The sequence below is a fragment of the Acomys minous genome (assembly GCF_964271855.1).
Source record: "Acomys minous genome assembly, chromosome: 18".
NCBI lineage: Eukaryota > Metazoa > Chordata > Mammalia > Rodentia > Muridae > Acomys > Acomys minous.
The window spans coordinates 1574955-1589625 of NC_140501.1; the positions used below are offsets into that span (position 1 = coordinate 1574955).

Genomic DNA, 14671 nt, shown 5'->3' on the forward strand with positions numbered 1-14671 from the left:
GCTGAAGCAGACAGCCAGAGCACAGAAAGAACTAGAAAGGGTGAGCTTATTCAGCAGTAAGTCTCAGAGACTGAGAACATTCCAGGGCTAAATTAGCAGAAGGAGGCTGGAAGCTGAAGCCTTCAAGGTCCGGCTTGCAGAAAATTAGATTGTATGGAGGCCGGAAGGTTCCAGGCCTGGGCCTGGGGATAGTTCAATAGAAATGCTCTGGGCTCAGCCCAAGTCATGTGTTTGTAAAGCTTGGGTACAGCTTTCACCTCATCCCCTCATTTGAGGAAATAAAAAAAAACATCTACAGAAGATTGCAGTAAACCAGTGACTTCAAGCATACTTAGACCTTTAACCTTTTTTAAAAAATCAACTTTCTGTTTTACATTAGCATACCACACTGTGAGTCACTGTGAGACTTTCATGTATCCTGTGTTTTTACTGCTCCCCTTCTCCACTCCTCCCCCGCGCATCCCTACACATCCGCTTTGATGTCATGTGTGTCCTGTTAGTCCCCTTCTCAGGTCCTCCTTTAAGACCTCCTCTCACATGGTCCTCTTGCTATAAAGTTAGTAGTTTGTGACTATAATGATCGATTAGATTTCTTCTGGACTTGGACATCTATTTAACATACAGGCTCTCCAGCATCTCTTGATATGTCTACATGAAAGCCAAGAATACAAAACAATTTCAAGTACTCCATATAGGCAAACAAGTCAAAGGGATAAGAAATGAATCAATAGTCACAGACTTAACTCGTGCCTTGGAGGAGACAATGGGCCTTTCACCTCTCACGATCTCTGGGACATTGCTTTCAGCTCGTGATCCAGATATATATAGATATAGATATAGATATAGATATAGATATAGATATAGATATAGATATATATAATCTGCCATGTCTGCCGACATTCTGCCATGAGGAAAATCCCTAGAGAAAAAGTTGCCCACAGCTTTTAGTTGTCATCCATCTTTTGTGGCTCTCAGACCTAGGGAGTAGGATACAGAGGGAAAGCTGGCCCTTCCCCTAGCTCCTAAACAAGTTTTGTTTTAAAAAGAAGAGTTGGGGGGGGAGGCCTAGAGAGATGGCTCAGAGGTTAAGATAGCTCAGAGGTTAAAAGCACTGGCGGTTCATCCAGAGGTCCTGAGTTAAATTCTCAGCAACCACATGGTAGCTCACAACCATCTATAATGTGATCTGATGCCCTCTTCTGGCCTGTAGGCAGAGCAATGTATACATAATAATAAATACATCTTCTAAAAAGAGTTGGTAAACGGACTGAATTGCTACATTACTGGTATCCTCTAAGTAATGTGTGCATGAGCAGGTGTGTTAGGATTCTGCTTCAGTCCGCCTCCCTGTGATGTCATTGCCTACCTGGCACGGGGGTGGAGGGGGGTCTCTCCTCCCCATCCCCGCCTCTTTCCTTCTCTCCCCATGCTCATTTAATAAACTTCTATATGATATCTCTTGCCTGGCATCTTATTTTTTAATTATGAAAGTGAGGTCTTGGTGATGCACGAAAATGTCCTGTGGGGACTTCATCAGATCTATCCGAATTTAACGTCATCTCAAGTGTTTATGTGAGTGTTTATGTGAGGGATTGTCTCCAATTTTGTGTTTATGAATCTCTGAAGTAACAAGTTTCAGGTGTGTTTGGATCCAACCTGGAGTAGAGCCCACCCAGTAAGAGCGGTTGTGTGTGCGTCTGTGAGTGGGGGTAACTCGCGGTCCTTTAGAGGAAGGTGGTCTTGGATCGGTGTCTGCGTCGGGAGAGGTGTGGCTCGGCCAGGTGTGCGTGCGGCGCCCGGGGTGGGCGGAGCGGCGTGGCCTGCAGGGGGCGGCGCCCGGGGCAGTTTGGGTGCTGCACCCGCCCAGCTGGGTATTTCCGCTCCGCGGTGGGCCGTGCTCCTGATGATCCCCTTGCTGGCCCGGAGCAGGTGAGGCGCTGAGGCGGCTGAGGGACTGCGAGCCTGGGGCGCGGAGGGACTGCGAGCCTGGGGCGCGGAGGGACTGCGAGCCTGGGGCGCGGAGGGACTGGGCCCCGCAGCCTCGGCCGCTCAAGTCCCAGCGGACGCCGGGCTCGCCAGGCGGAACCCGCGGGGCGGGGCGCGCATTTGACCCCGGAAAACTGTCGGGGACGCAGACAGAGGCCAGCCCAAGCGGAGCCTGTCCCGCTCTTCGTGGGACTGATGGCTCCAGCAGGTAGTTTTAAGATCTAAGTGGAATGAGGCTATCCGTTATCAGACGTTCTGCCTTTTAATTTTTGGGGTTATGTGTGAGGAGATCAACACCTTCGAAACAATCCAAAAACCAGCTTCTGTTGGTCAGTTCCTGGTCTGAGTTTCTTTTGGAGCCGCTAATAACTCACCTGTCTCTTTGGCGAGCCTTGCGTTTGGTTCTATCCTCGGTTACTGGTGCTGTTTCACTCTTATCAGCCAGTTATAACGGCACAGTCTCACTCAAAGCCATCAGGGGTGTGCCTGTGTTTTAATTTAGCTTAACTCAAGCTCAGTTTATTCATGTTGAAGGAGTAAGGAAACAGATTGGAGTAGAACCCCCCCTCCCCCCGCCGCCGCCTCCGCCCGTTTTAGAGTAGGCTGGAGGTCCCAGGAAGAACCCAAGAGTTAAAAATAGAAGCTACCTTTGAATCAATTGGAATGTCCCCTGATGGGGGCGGGCGTAAGTCTTGCACACATGTGTGCTTATTTTCCTGTAATTGAAGGCTTTCTCCTGGCCTGGTTCCTGTAATTGAAGTGCTAACTGTGAGGGGCCCTGCAGTTTGGCCTCATTTTCCTGTACCTTCTCCCACAAGTCCCTAAGTAAGCAGGCCAGTCTTCCCCAACGGAGACCATTTGTCTTAGTTTGCAGAGTTACGGTGGATTTTTGTACTGAACTTTTTACGTAAACTAGTAAAGTTTACCAACCATGACCTTGGCATGCAAAACACCCACGGTTGGATCTCCAGCACTGGAAAACAAGCCAAATTGGGATTAGGATGTAGCTCAGTGGTATAATGCCACTTTATACGTGAGGTGGGGAGCTGGAACCTTCTTGAGGCGATTTGTGGTCATCTTGGATAGTGCATGTTCAAGTGGTGGCTTATGTCTGTAATCCTAGCACTCAGAAGGCTGAAGCAGGCCGTCTTGGCCTATGTAAGACCTTGTATCAAAAAATAACAACAACAAAAAGAAATTTTCTATTTATCTAGTAAGAGCTTTTGAGTTCCGTCCAGGTGTGTTGAGGAGGCTGTACCTGTGCAGGTGTGTTTGTTGAGGAGGCTGTGCCTCTGCAGGTGTGTTTGTTGAGGAGGCTGTACCTCTGCAGGTGTGTTTGTTGAGGAGGCTGTACCTGTGCAGGTGTGTTGAGGAGCCTGAACCTGGGTGTAGGGAGAGCTGGCCACACTGGACTCCTCAAGGAACAGCTCTATGACAATACGTTCTGCTTGTCTTATTTTTTTTTTTTTAATCAAGGTTCTGATTTTCATTTTCAGTTGGAGAATTTTTAACCAAATGTGGAAGCTTCTCTAGAAGTAGCCACTTAATAGTTCTCATGCTTCTGTGGCACCTGATACGCACTCTAGCTCAGTGACAGCACTTACCATGAAGTTGCAGTCTTGGGTTTGTTGTTGTTGTTTTTTAAGTAACTTTTATTTTCCTGGCTCAATTGTTGTCTCGGAGGCTTCCTTCTGCTAATCTAGGCCGAGCCCTGGAAGCTTCTGGCAGTTGTACAATCTAATCTAAGCCTAGAATGTTCTCAGCCTCTGAGACTCACTGCTTAGTAAGCTCACTCTCACTTGGTCTTCCTGAGCTCTGGGCTGGTTGGTTCAGCTCAGCTGTTCTGGCACAGTTTCCTCTCCCAGCTGACTTATTTAATCTGGCTTCTCTCTGGCCCTGGAATTGCTCTGCCTGGCCTCAAACTAATTCAGTAATCGGCTCTAATTTTCTGGCCTCCTTGTTTTCTGGCTCATTCTGTCTTCACCTGAGTTCGTTCTCTGTAAGCCATCTCTCTATTACTGTCCTGGTAAAATTGCCTGTTCTCTCTCTATAAAACTTTGTCTTGTGCCAGGAGACAAAGGCAGGAAGATCACTGTGAGTTTGAGGCCAGCCTTGTCTACAAAGCGAGTCTAGGACACCCAAGGCTACACAGAGAAACCCTGTCTCAAAAAACAAAAACAGAAATGTGTCTTAAGTAGCTTTCCTTTCCTTTCTCTTCTAATGAGAGTTGGGTGCATCCTATTCTGTCAAATCTTCTCTGATTCACCACCTTTTCTGCCACTCAATTAGACATCACTTTCAAACATGAGTGCTTCCTTCTACAAACTAATTATACCTTCATTTGGGATTAAAGGCATGTACCACCATGCCTGGACCTAAGCTTTTCTTTACCCAATACTTGCTCTATACAAGGTTGTACCTGAACTCAGAATTCCTGCATTATAGGTGTGTTTTTATTCCAGCCAGATCACACAGACCTAGGAGGTTTTTGGATGTGATCTTTTGCCAGAACAGCCATGTTCTGAATTAATATTCCATACTGGTTTTACTCTCAACATTGCAAGGAAAAAAAAGTGATTGATGTAAAGCAGTTTATTCTAGATAGTATAGACAGTTCTCTAAATCATTAAATCATTAGGTTTATACCTCCAAAGAAGGAATATTTTCTTCTAGTACCACACCTCTTAGCAGATTGCCTCAAAAGGCTCTAATTTTTATGTGGGTTTGTGTAAAATATTGTGCAAATAAATGTCTCTTTCAAGCTAGGCTAGGGATTTAGTAGGCCTTCCCAGTCAAGGTGGCAAATATGAACTCCAGCTTTGCAGGCCCTGAAGTCTGTGTATGCACCTAGCTCTGCAGTTGCCCTCGAAATGTAGTCATGGCTGATACATACTGAGTGTCTGGGTTTGGGTGTTGGTTTTGCTTAAGTCCGATTAGATAGCCTGGTTACTGCCAAGATAGGAGTGCCACTGTTGCGCCCTGAGAGTCTCTTGCCCGTCGGACATTGTTGTGGTTCAGAGGTGTCAGGTGGGTGACATTTTTCATTGCTTCCTCCCTTGGCAGCTTGCATGGCACCTTTAGGCACCATGAAAGCTAGTCCTCAGGGAAGAGGCTTTCAGGTCACTTCCTCTGAATCCTGAGTCAAAAGTATGTGATGTCTTTATACATAGGGACTCACCTTTAACCAAAGGCAACAGAAGGAGCCTGTATTGTTTTGGAGTCTCTTGGGCTCTTCTGACCTACAGCTCAAAAGGGGCTTTCCCATGCTTGGTGCTGGGGGCACGGGGTTGGGGGCGGTGTTAGATCGTCTGTGGATCTTGAGAGAAGCATTGTCAGTCCAAGTGACATAATGTCTTTTAAATTACATAAAAATTAGTGTTGTTTCCCCTCATTCCTCGATCTCCTACTGTACTCAGTTGTGTCTCTGTGTCTGTACATGAGTGGCCAATAAGGGCAGATTCCCTGGAGCTGGAGTTAGCAGCGGTTGTAAGAACTGGGCCAACTCTGCTGCTGGGAACCAAACTGGGGTCTTCTGGAAGAACAGCAAGTACTCTTAACCGCCGTGCCATCTACTCAGCCCCAGTAGAAAGGCAATGGGGAAAGAGAAAGGAAAGGGTTGGATTAGTTTATCAGAGAAGCCCAGGTCTGAGGTAACGGCCTTAATCCATCTGTGTGGGCGGACTGCATGAGTCACCTCTTTAGGCTCCTCTTTGTTGTTGATGTTTTTTCAAGACAAGGTTTCTCGGTGTAGTCCTGGCTGTCCTGGACTTACTTGCTTTGTAGACCAGGCTGGCCTCGAACTCACTGAGATCTGCCTGCCTCTGCGTTCCCTGAGTGCTGGGATCACAGGTATGTGCGACCATGCCCGGCTACCTCTTAACACTCTTTTTATATTGCGGATTAACTTTCTAGCACGTGAATTTTGGGGACACCAACATAGGAGAGGAACATTTGAATGACAGCAATCTGGGTCCACCTACACACCTTCTAGGATTTCTACAAAACAGGTGGAAACTGTTGATTCTGTCCCATCCCTGCAGCTGTGGGCCTTTGCTCTTTTTCCTGGTGGCATGGTTGCTAGCATCTGTTCTACTTCTTTACATCCACATTCTCTGGCCTTGAACTGGCCATTATGATGTACTGCTGACCCTCTGCTGCACTTCAGCCTCTCGTTAGATAAGAGCCACCATACTTTGTTCATTCCTTTCGGCCCTAGTGCCTCCCACGTAGGGTAGGACAAACTGGCATTTTGAGTTAGGCCTAAGTGAGAGTAGGGGAGGCGGCAGGCGTCGTCCATTTGTTCACATCATTCTTCTGTCTTTAAAAGTTGTGCTGGCTGAATACACTAGGTCCATGTGTTTGAACGCTTGGCCCTCCAGGACTGGCCCCCTTAGATGTGGCCTTGCTGGAGGAGTTGCATCATGGTAGGGACAGCCTTGAGCTCTCCTGTGCTCCAGCCCCACCCAGTGTGGAATTCCAGTCTCCTCCAGGCTGCCTGCTGCTCTGGATATAGAACTTTGCCTTCTTCTCAGCACCATGTCTGCCTGCGTGCCACCATGCTTCCCGCATGACGATGGACTAACCCTCTGAAGCCAGCCCAGTGATGTTTGCCTTGGTCATGGTGTCTCTTCACAGCAGTGGAAATCCTAACTAAGACAAAAGTTAACTGCCCCTCTGTCTTACTTGGCGTATCTGATGTAAGACTAGAAAATGGTTTGTCCACATCCCTAGACTGTACTCAACCAAGACCAGCCAGTCACTGCCAGCATGCCAGCAGTGAGTCCTGAAGAGCAGCTTCTGAAGGCAAGAGGTGAGATAGATGGGGCAGGTGTGCCACTCCCTGGCTGGCTGGGGCAGTGTGGACATGTTGTTTCTGGAAGCTGAGTTGTCTGCCACCTTGTACTAGAACCTCTGGTCATTTTCTACCTGTGTTACTGGCAGATGTCTCAAGTAAATTGATGACAGATTCTGAGTTCCAGGGGCCCTAGGGCCAGTACATAGGTTGAGCATCCCTAATACAGAAATTTGGTACACTTTTGAGTGACAAAAGTGTTAGATTTCACACAATTTTGTTTTGTGTTTCAAGTTTTTGTATCAGGGATGCTTGACATTAAGTCTATGCAATTAAGTCATTCCAAAACCTGAAAAAGTTCCAGCATCTGAAGCGCGTGGGTTTCAGGTAAGGGCTGCTCAGCTCGTCTTTACTGTGTGTCTTTGGAAGCTGTAACAAAACCACTAGTGACAAATGCACAGGTACTAGACAAGATGTTCTCCATCTGGTTGCAGAGTCTCTGAGTGGCGAAAGGGAGCTTATAATTTTATGTGCACAAAAAGTTAAATTATGAAGAACATCAGTTACAGGCGAGCATGGTTATCGCACACCTGTAATCTCAGCACCTGGGAGGTGGGGTCATGGAGATCGGGAGTCCAAGGTCGTTCTTGAATACATAGTGAATTTGAACTCAGCCAGCAACATGAGGCTCGGTTTGAAAAACAAACACCAAAAAGTACAGCAACAGCAAAACTTCTAGTCGAGTAGATAACCAATGTGTGGATTTTTTTGTGCTGAAGAGTAAATTAAAAATTAACATTCACTAGTCATAGCTATATGCCAGACATGATTATATCTGGCATATTTTCTGTTATTTGGTTCGTTTAATTCTGTGATTTACCCTTCTTTCAGATAGAGACGAACAGTCACAGTGTTTGCAGGTCAGAGCCTCACTCATATTCTTCATATGTAAGTCATTATTTGCCTGTCTTTCAGGACTGTAAGGTCAGAAGAGTGGGATTCCTGATCCATGAACAGGCGCACGAACAAACTGTTGGCTTTCCTTGACGGTGAAGTGCAGTGCAGCTAGTTCAAAGGTCTGTCTTCTCTTTTCATTAGTTATTTTGAGGCAGGGTCTTTACTGTGTGTTCCAGGCTGGCCTGGACCATTCAGCCCTCCTGACTCAGGCCCCAAGTGCTGTGACTCAGGTGTGCCATAGCACACCAGGTGTCTGTGCTTGTGTCTACCCAACACTGGCTCCTGCTGCCAGGGCAACAGCGCGCAGGTATAACCTGAAGGGCACTGGGACAGACACTCTTGGGAAATTGTGTTGCCATTTAAGTTATGAATAGAAACCATGTGTAAAGACCTTGTATGAAGCAGTGGCTCTTGCCATGTTCCTTGCAGAGACACATGTGACGCATCTGAGTTATATTGCAAGGCTTAGCCATGAGAGATTTTGCAGAATAAACCTACTCACTCTCTGCAGATGCCTGTGTTTCTGCGGTCGCCCTATTCTGCACTGTTATTTCCCATTTGCCTTCCTGCCTGTTTAATCAGCAGGGAGTTAGAGCCGTTGTTGGACTTTGCTCTGTGTCTCTGATGGGGCTGAAGCTGGGAGCTGCTCTGGCCTGTGCTTTCATGTGAGCAGAGAGGCAAAGGCTGTGGAAGGAGTGGCCTTCAGGCGAGCCATCGTGCACCATTCAAGCAGCCCTTTAGGCCTCTGAGAAGTCTGCATGCTCGGGGTGACATTGCCCCTGACGTAAAACCTGGAGATAGACGAGGACCCGACAGCTTCCAGAGATTCACGGAAGGTCTTCGGCACCACCTGAGTGGTGCACAGGAAAGTAGCTCTTGGTCTTGTTAGATCCAGTGACCCAGTGCCCAGGCATGGGGGACAGAAGGAAAGCAGGAGGGTAGGGCTCCAAGGGGCTGTCAGAAGGGGCCTGACTCACCTGGGAGCATCCTTATCCTTCCTTATTCCTGCTCCTTTGAATAACAATATGGCAGGAAGGCCAGCGGCCATTTTCTGTCCCGAGGGAACCTTGAGCATGGAAGCGATGGGCTAGTGAAGCACAAGGGCCTGGCCTGCTGGGCTGAAGGACTGCCTGCATGGCCGCCCTCCCCCAGCACAAGGGCCTGGCCTGCTGGGCTGAAGGACTGCCCGCATGGCTGCCCTCCCCCAGCACAAGGGCCTGGCCTGCTGGGCTGAAGGACTGCCCGCATGGCCGCCCTCCCCCAGCACAAGGGCCCTGATGGATAAAGGGAGGCAACTGCCTTCCTCTCCCCAGGCTTGCTTGGAGAGCCCTCACGGGGCATGCCCAGTTGTGGGCAGTCAGGCCTGTGCGCAGAGATGGAGGTGGCTGAGGGTGGAAGTGATGTCTGCAGACGAGCACGTACAAGCAAACAAACGGGCGAGGGTGGTAAGTGGGGTATGCATAGTTTTGAAGTGATTCCTCACAAACTGGAAGGATCAGGCATGCGTGTTTAGTGCAGCTAGGCTTTTCTGTCTCAGAAAGAGTTGTTAAGACAGAAACCTAGGAAGCTGTAGCCACTCCTGTGGTACAGATAGGTACAGAGCATATTGTATGAATTCCTGGTTATCAGTAAACATTGATGTAGAAGTAAAAACACAGCCATGTTAGAGTAGGTACCCCCCTTTCTCTGCCGCCGCCCATGCCTGATGCCTGTAGATCAGATGTAAGTCCTCAGCTCCTGCTCAAGCACCATGCCTGTCTGCTGCCATGCTTCCTGCATGATGGCCACGGACTGGCCCTCTGAAACTGTAGAGTAGCCCCTAGTTAAATGTTTGCTTTTATAAGCTGCCTTGATTATGTCTCTTCACAGCAATAGAACAGTAGCTAAGATAGGGCCCCATCAAGAGAGGCAGGACCAGGTACACTCCAGTGCAGTCCTGGCTTCTAGTACCTGGGCTGGGACATAACATCCACGAGGAATCTAGACCACCTTAAGCCAGGACACAAGAGAATTACTTAGCAAACGGGTCAAAGGGACAGAGAAACCCACTGTCCAAGTCAGGTACAGTTTGAGCATCCAGAGAAATAATAATAGCACTGGCTACAGTGGGAGACATAGGTCTGCAGACATGCACATACAAGCAAACAAAAAGGCGAGGGTGGTAAGTGGGGTGCACATAGTTCTGAAGTGATTCCTCACAGAGTCCTTGCCAGCTCTCAGGGAAATGGTGAGACTTCACTGCGGGAAGCCTGGCGGTCACCACATAGGTAAGCTGCTTGGAATGAGCAAACACCACAAACTGAAATCAAGTGCCATGTGATAGGTGGCAAGAAGAATGCTATCTATTTATTTATTTATGTTTTATGTGCATTGGTGTTTTGTCAGATCTCCTGGGAGTAGGGTTAGAGATAAGTGGGAGCCGCCATATGGGTGCTGGGAATCGAACCCAAGTCCTCTGGAAGAGCAGCCAGTGCTCGTAACTGCAGGGCCATCACGCCAGCCCCAGGGAACATTTTTAATGATTGCTGCTGAGCATCTAACCTATAGGCAACACCAGACAAAATCAGATTGAAGGACACCAGTGAGATAAATGTCCTGAGAGTCTGTAAGTAATCACAACAGTGCAAGACTGAGGAACTGTTGCATATTAAGACCATGGACAGAGCTCAAAAGGGTTGAAATGCTGGGAATGGGTTCCTGATAGTGAGGGTTGATGGCCATGTGGCTGGTGGGACTAGACATAGGCACAACTCAGGGCTGGAGAACTTGAGGGTGCAGATGACACAGGACATTAGCTGCGTGCCCATCACATGCCCGGCTGCTAGGCAGAGCTGCTGGTGCCTGAGCCATCTCAGAAGTCCGAGGATGCAGACCGCAGCAGGTGCTGGGCCAGTGCACAGGCCATAGTGCTCTTGTCGGCCGTGCCCCTGTGTTTGGAGCCAGGGGTCACACCGGGAACACAGTGCAGAATGGTGAGGAATGACGAGTTTTTTCCTAAAGTCAGCAGCAGCCTTTTGAGCAAAGAAGAGGATGCATGGTGTAAGGCTTGGCCCAGATGTGACCAGGAAAAGTTTGCTGACTAGGCTTTGTGATCCACATAAAGTTTGGACTCAGCTCTTGGATTTGCAGTTTACTTCTGATAAACAAATCACCCTCAAATTAGTGATTGCAAACAATAGACATTACTCACAGTCTGGGTCAGAATTTGAGCTCAGCATGGTTGAATGGCTCTGGCCTGTGGTTTCTCATAGCTTTGATCTACTCCAAGCCTGACTCGGAGAGGCTGGCCTGGTCGTTCTGGCTATAGTTTCTCCCCTCATGGACAGCTCCTCCATAAGAGCCACACATGGCAGCCTGACAGTGAGAAATCTGAGACAAAGGCGAGCTCCTAAGACAGAAGCCACAGTTTTGTTTTGCTTTACAGCATAATTCTGGAACAATAGCCTATCTTCTTCATTTTGTTTGTTTGCAGTGGGTCACTAAACCTGGATTGTGTTCAGGAGGCAGGAATTTTACAGATACAGGAATGCCAGGGGTGAGCTTGCCATGGCCCAAGTGCCCGGCAGAACCGCATAGCCAGGAAAAGACCGAGTTATGGACTTGCACATACTGTGGAGGGGTCACCTTGGTGAGTGGATCGGCAAGACCATTTTGGGTGGCCATCCCAGACAGATTTAAGTATTTATCGGTACAGCAAATGGCTAGAGAAGCAGCAGCAGCGAGTAGGGGAGGAAAAAGCAAAAGACATTAGGAAGCATAAATGCCCCCTCCTTCAGGGCATCTAGTAGATATCTTCAGCATCCTCTTGGGACAAGCCTACTGCTTAAGAAGTACAGACCAAGCTGGGCGGTGGCGGCGCACGCCTTTAATCCCAGCACTTGGGAGGCAGAGGCAGGTGGATTGCTTTGAGTTCGAGGCCAGCCTGGTCTACAAAGTGAGTCTAGGACAGCCAAAGCTACACAGAGAAACCCTGTCTCAAAATACAAAAAGAAGAGTACAGACCAGTGGCTGGGGATGTAGCTCAGGTGGTAGAGTGCTTGCCCCGAGCATACACAAAGCCCTGGGTCCAGTCCCCAGCACTGCATATCAGGTTTGTTAGAACATATCTATATATAATCTCCACTTTCTGGAGATGGTGGCAGAGACAGGAGTATTGGAAGTTTTTACCTCATGGGTGATTTGAGGCCAGCCTGGCCTACATGAGACCCCATCAAAGAAGCGTGTATGGTTGTATTCGTTATTCTCTCATTGCTGTGGGAAGACACCATGACCTAGGAGTTCATTACAAGGCAGGAGCATGGTGGCAGGAAGGCATGACACTGAAGCAGTGCCTGAGGGCTCACATCTTCATGCGCAGGCAGGAGACACAGAGAGCTAACTGGAATGGCATGGGCTTTGGAAACCTGCCTCCTTTGATACGTCTTTTCCAGCAAGACCATACCTCATAGTCCTTCCCAAATGTTCCACCAGCTGGAGAGTGAGCATTTAAACACCTGAGCCTCTGGGGCCATTCTTACTCAAACCCCCACAGGAAAGGGAGTGTGTTAACTCTAGCCCCAGAGAATATGGTACCCCCTTCTTGCTTCTGAGAGAGCCCGTACCCATCTACATGGAGTGTCCTCCCACCCCCATGCACATACCTGAAACCAAGAAAGGAAGTGTATTCTGCTAACTCTCATGGTTACCTATTGTTAAGAAAATTGGTTTATGAGCTGGAGAACTTAGGACCTTTGGAAGATCATTCAGTATTCTTAACCTCTGAGCCACCTCCCCAGCCCCCATTTTTCTTTTATTGAAAATAGTTCTACAGTATATTCTGAGTACACGCTCTCCTCCCAGCCTACCTTCCCGTCTGCATCCACTCCCTTTCTCTCTCTCTCATTAGAAAACAACCACAGGTTTCTAAGAGGGCGTGGAGGCACACACCTTTAATCCCAGCATTCGGGTGGCAGAGACAGGTGGATCACTATGAGTTCAAGTCCAGGACAGCCAAGATAACAGAGAAACCCTGTCTTGAAAAACAAACAAAAAAGATAACAAACAAACTTGTCAAAGTAAATACTAATACTAATACTAATACTAATACTAATACTAATAATAATATAAAACACAAAAACCATCACATTCAGGCTGGACAACACAACCCAAAAGAAGGAAAAGAGCCCCAAGAGCACACACAAGAGTCAGAGATCCACTCATTCACACACTCAGTTGTCTCCCATAAAAATTATAAGCTGGAAGCTGTAATCCATGTCCAGAGGACCTGGTGCTGAGCCAGGCAGGCCCTGTTTGAGTCTCTGTGAGTTAATATGAGCCCTACTTAGTTGACTGAGAGGGCCTGTTCTCCTGGTGTCCTCCACCCTCTCTGGCTCTTACACTCACAGAGATCCACCTGCCTCTGCCTTCCAAGTGCTGGGATTGAAGGTACGTGCTGCCACCCAGCTTTACAAAATGTATTCCATTTACCTCTTTCAGAGAGAGATCCATGTGTCCCCTTTAGACCTTTCCTTTATATCTAAACTCTCTGGCTCTACAGATAGTATCTTGGTTATCATTTACTTAATGTCTAATATCCACATATAAGCAAATGCATACCATTTTGATCTCTCTGGGTCTGGGTTACCTTGCTCAGGATGATATTTGATGAAGTGTTTTTTGTGTTGTCTTTGTTTGCCTTAACTTATTTCTTAACCCAGCTATCACACAAATAATTGAGACTTTTATAATAAAAGCCTTCACAACACAGTCTGAGAAGTTTAAGACTGTTCTTAACTCTCTGTGTTATTTTGTCTTACTCCCAGCAAACAGCCCAGCAATACTTTGTAGCTTTCCTCGACTTCAGCTCCTTCCTCCTGATCTTCCTTGACCTCTCCTGTGGCTGAATCCCCTCCTTCCTCTCCTAACTCCTCTTCCTCTGGCTGGCAGGAAGTCCATACCTACTCTCTCCCCTTCTTGTTGATTGGCTGTAAGCTGCTTTGTTGACATATCAGGGACAATTGAGGAACAGAGTTTATACATTTAGACAGGAAATAAGAATTTACACTACACAATAATCTTATGCCTACATTTCCCCCCTTTTAGTCTAATAAAAGGCTGCTTTTCCCTACAATAACAAACTGTAATATAACAATTATAAAAATTATTAGATAAGACAACATTTATGTATTTGGCAATCCTTGGATAAAGTATGTTACTATCAATATCTATCATCCTATACAATTTAAGTTTAACTGTGAGACTATAACTATCTAGTCTTCAACCCTATCAAAGGCTTAAGAAGGAATAAATATTACCTAAATATGTAAGAAGTGCAGGTGAGCATCTTCCAATAATATAGAAATGACGGAGATATTTAGTTGCCCGGACAGTCGGTCAAATTTTTCTATGTAGTTGGAGCATCATCTCCATCCTTCTGAGCCAGAATATTTGAAAGACGTTTCTGTGAAGCAGGAATTATAAAGGACTTGCCCACCGTGTCCTTGCAAAGCTCAGCAGTTGACTTTCCTGCATCCAGTCTGTCCTGTTTGGACAGTATTCTGTCTGTAATTGACACAAGGTCATTTTCTCACCCAGTGGCTAGCTTGCCACATATGAAGACTTTGATGCTCTTCAGAGTAGAATGGGATGCTGCCACCTGTCTCATGTCAAAAAAGCCTTAAGTTAATACAATCTTTGGATGCCATATTCTTTAGATCTCTAAGGTTTGTGAAGACCATCTATGTGTCTCTCTTACCTGAAATGCTTGTTCTAGCTATTTTTTTATCTGTCAACCTAGGAAACATTTTTTAATTAACTAAACTAGTATCTAACATGACTATGAGTTTGATTGTCTGACTAATATACATCTCTTACTTATCCTAAACAGTTTGTAATAATAACTTTCAAAATGACTAGAATTTAACATTGCAGTTTTGAGAATGACATAGGTACAATACC

The 14671-nt window shown here is 47.0% G+C and overlaps 1 protein-coding gene across 10 annotated transcripts in view; it reads left to right on the forward strand.

The window, feature by feature from the left end:
- Nucleotides 1–1816: 1816 nt before the first annotated feature.
- GGACT (gamma-glutamylamine cyclotransferase) overlaps nucleotides 1817–14671 on the forward strand; it is a 40548-nt gene continuing 27693 nt past the window's right edge. For 2 of the 10 annotated variants that reach the window (XM_084767912.1, XM_084767917.1), the window contains exons 1-2: nucleotides 1823–1929; nucleotides 7754–7854. Coding sequence is in view for 1 of the 10 variants with exons in the window: in XM_084767909.1 (XP_084624035.1) it covers nucleotides 1904–1929 (26 nt within the window). In the remaining 9 variants the exon portion in view is untranslated. Of the gene's footprint in view, nucleotides 1930–1975; nucleotides 2195–2225; nucleotides 2316–2652; nucleotides 2672–7753; nucleotides 7855–14671 lie in introns of those variants that run through there. The other 8 variants (XM_084767911.1, XM_084767916.1, XM_084767915.1 and 5 more) reach the window with 6 other exon arrangements.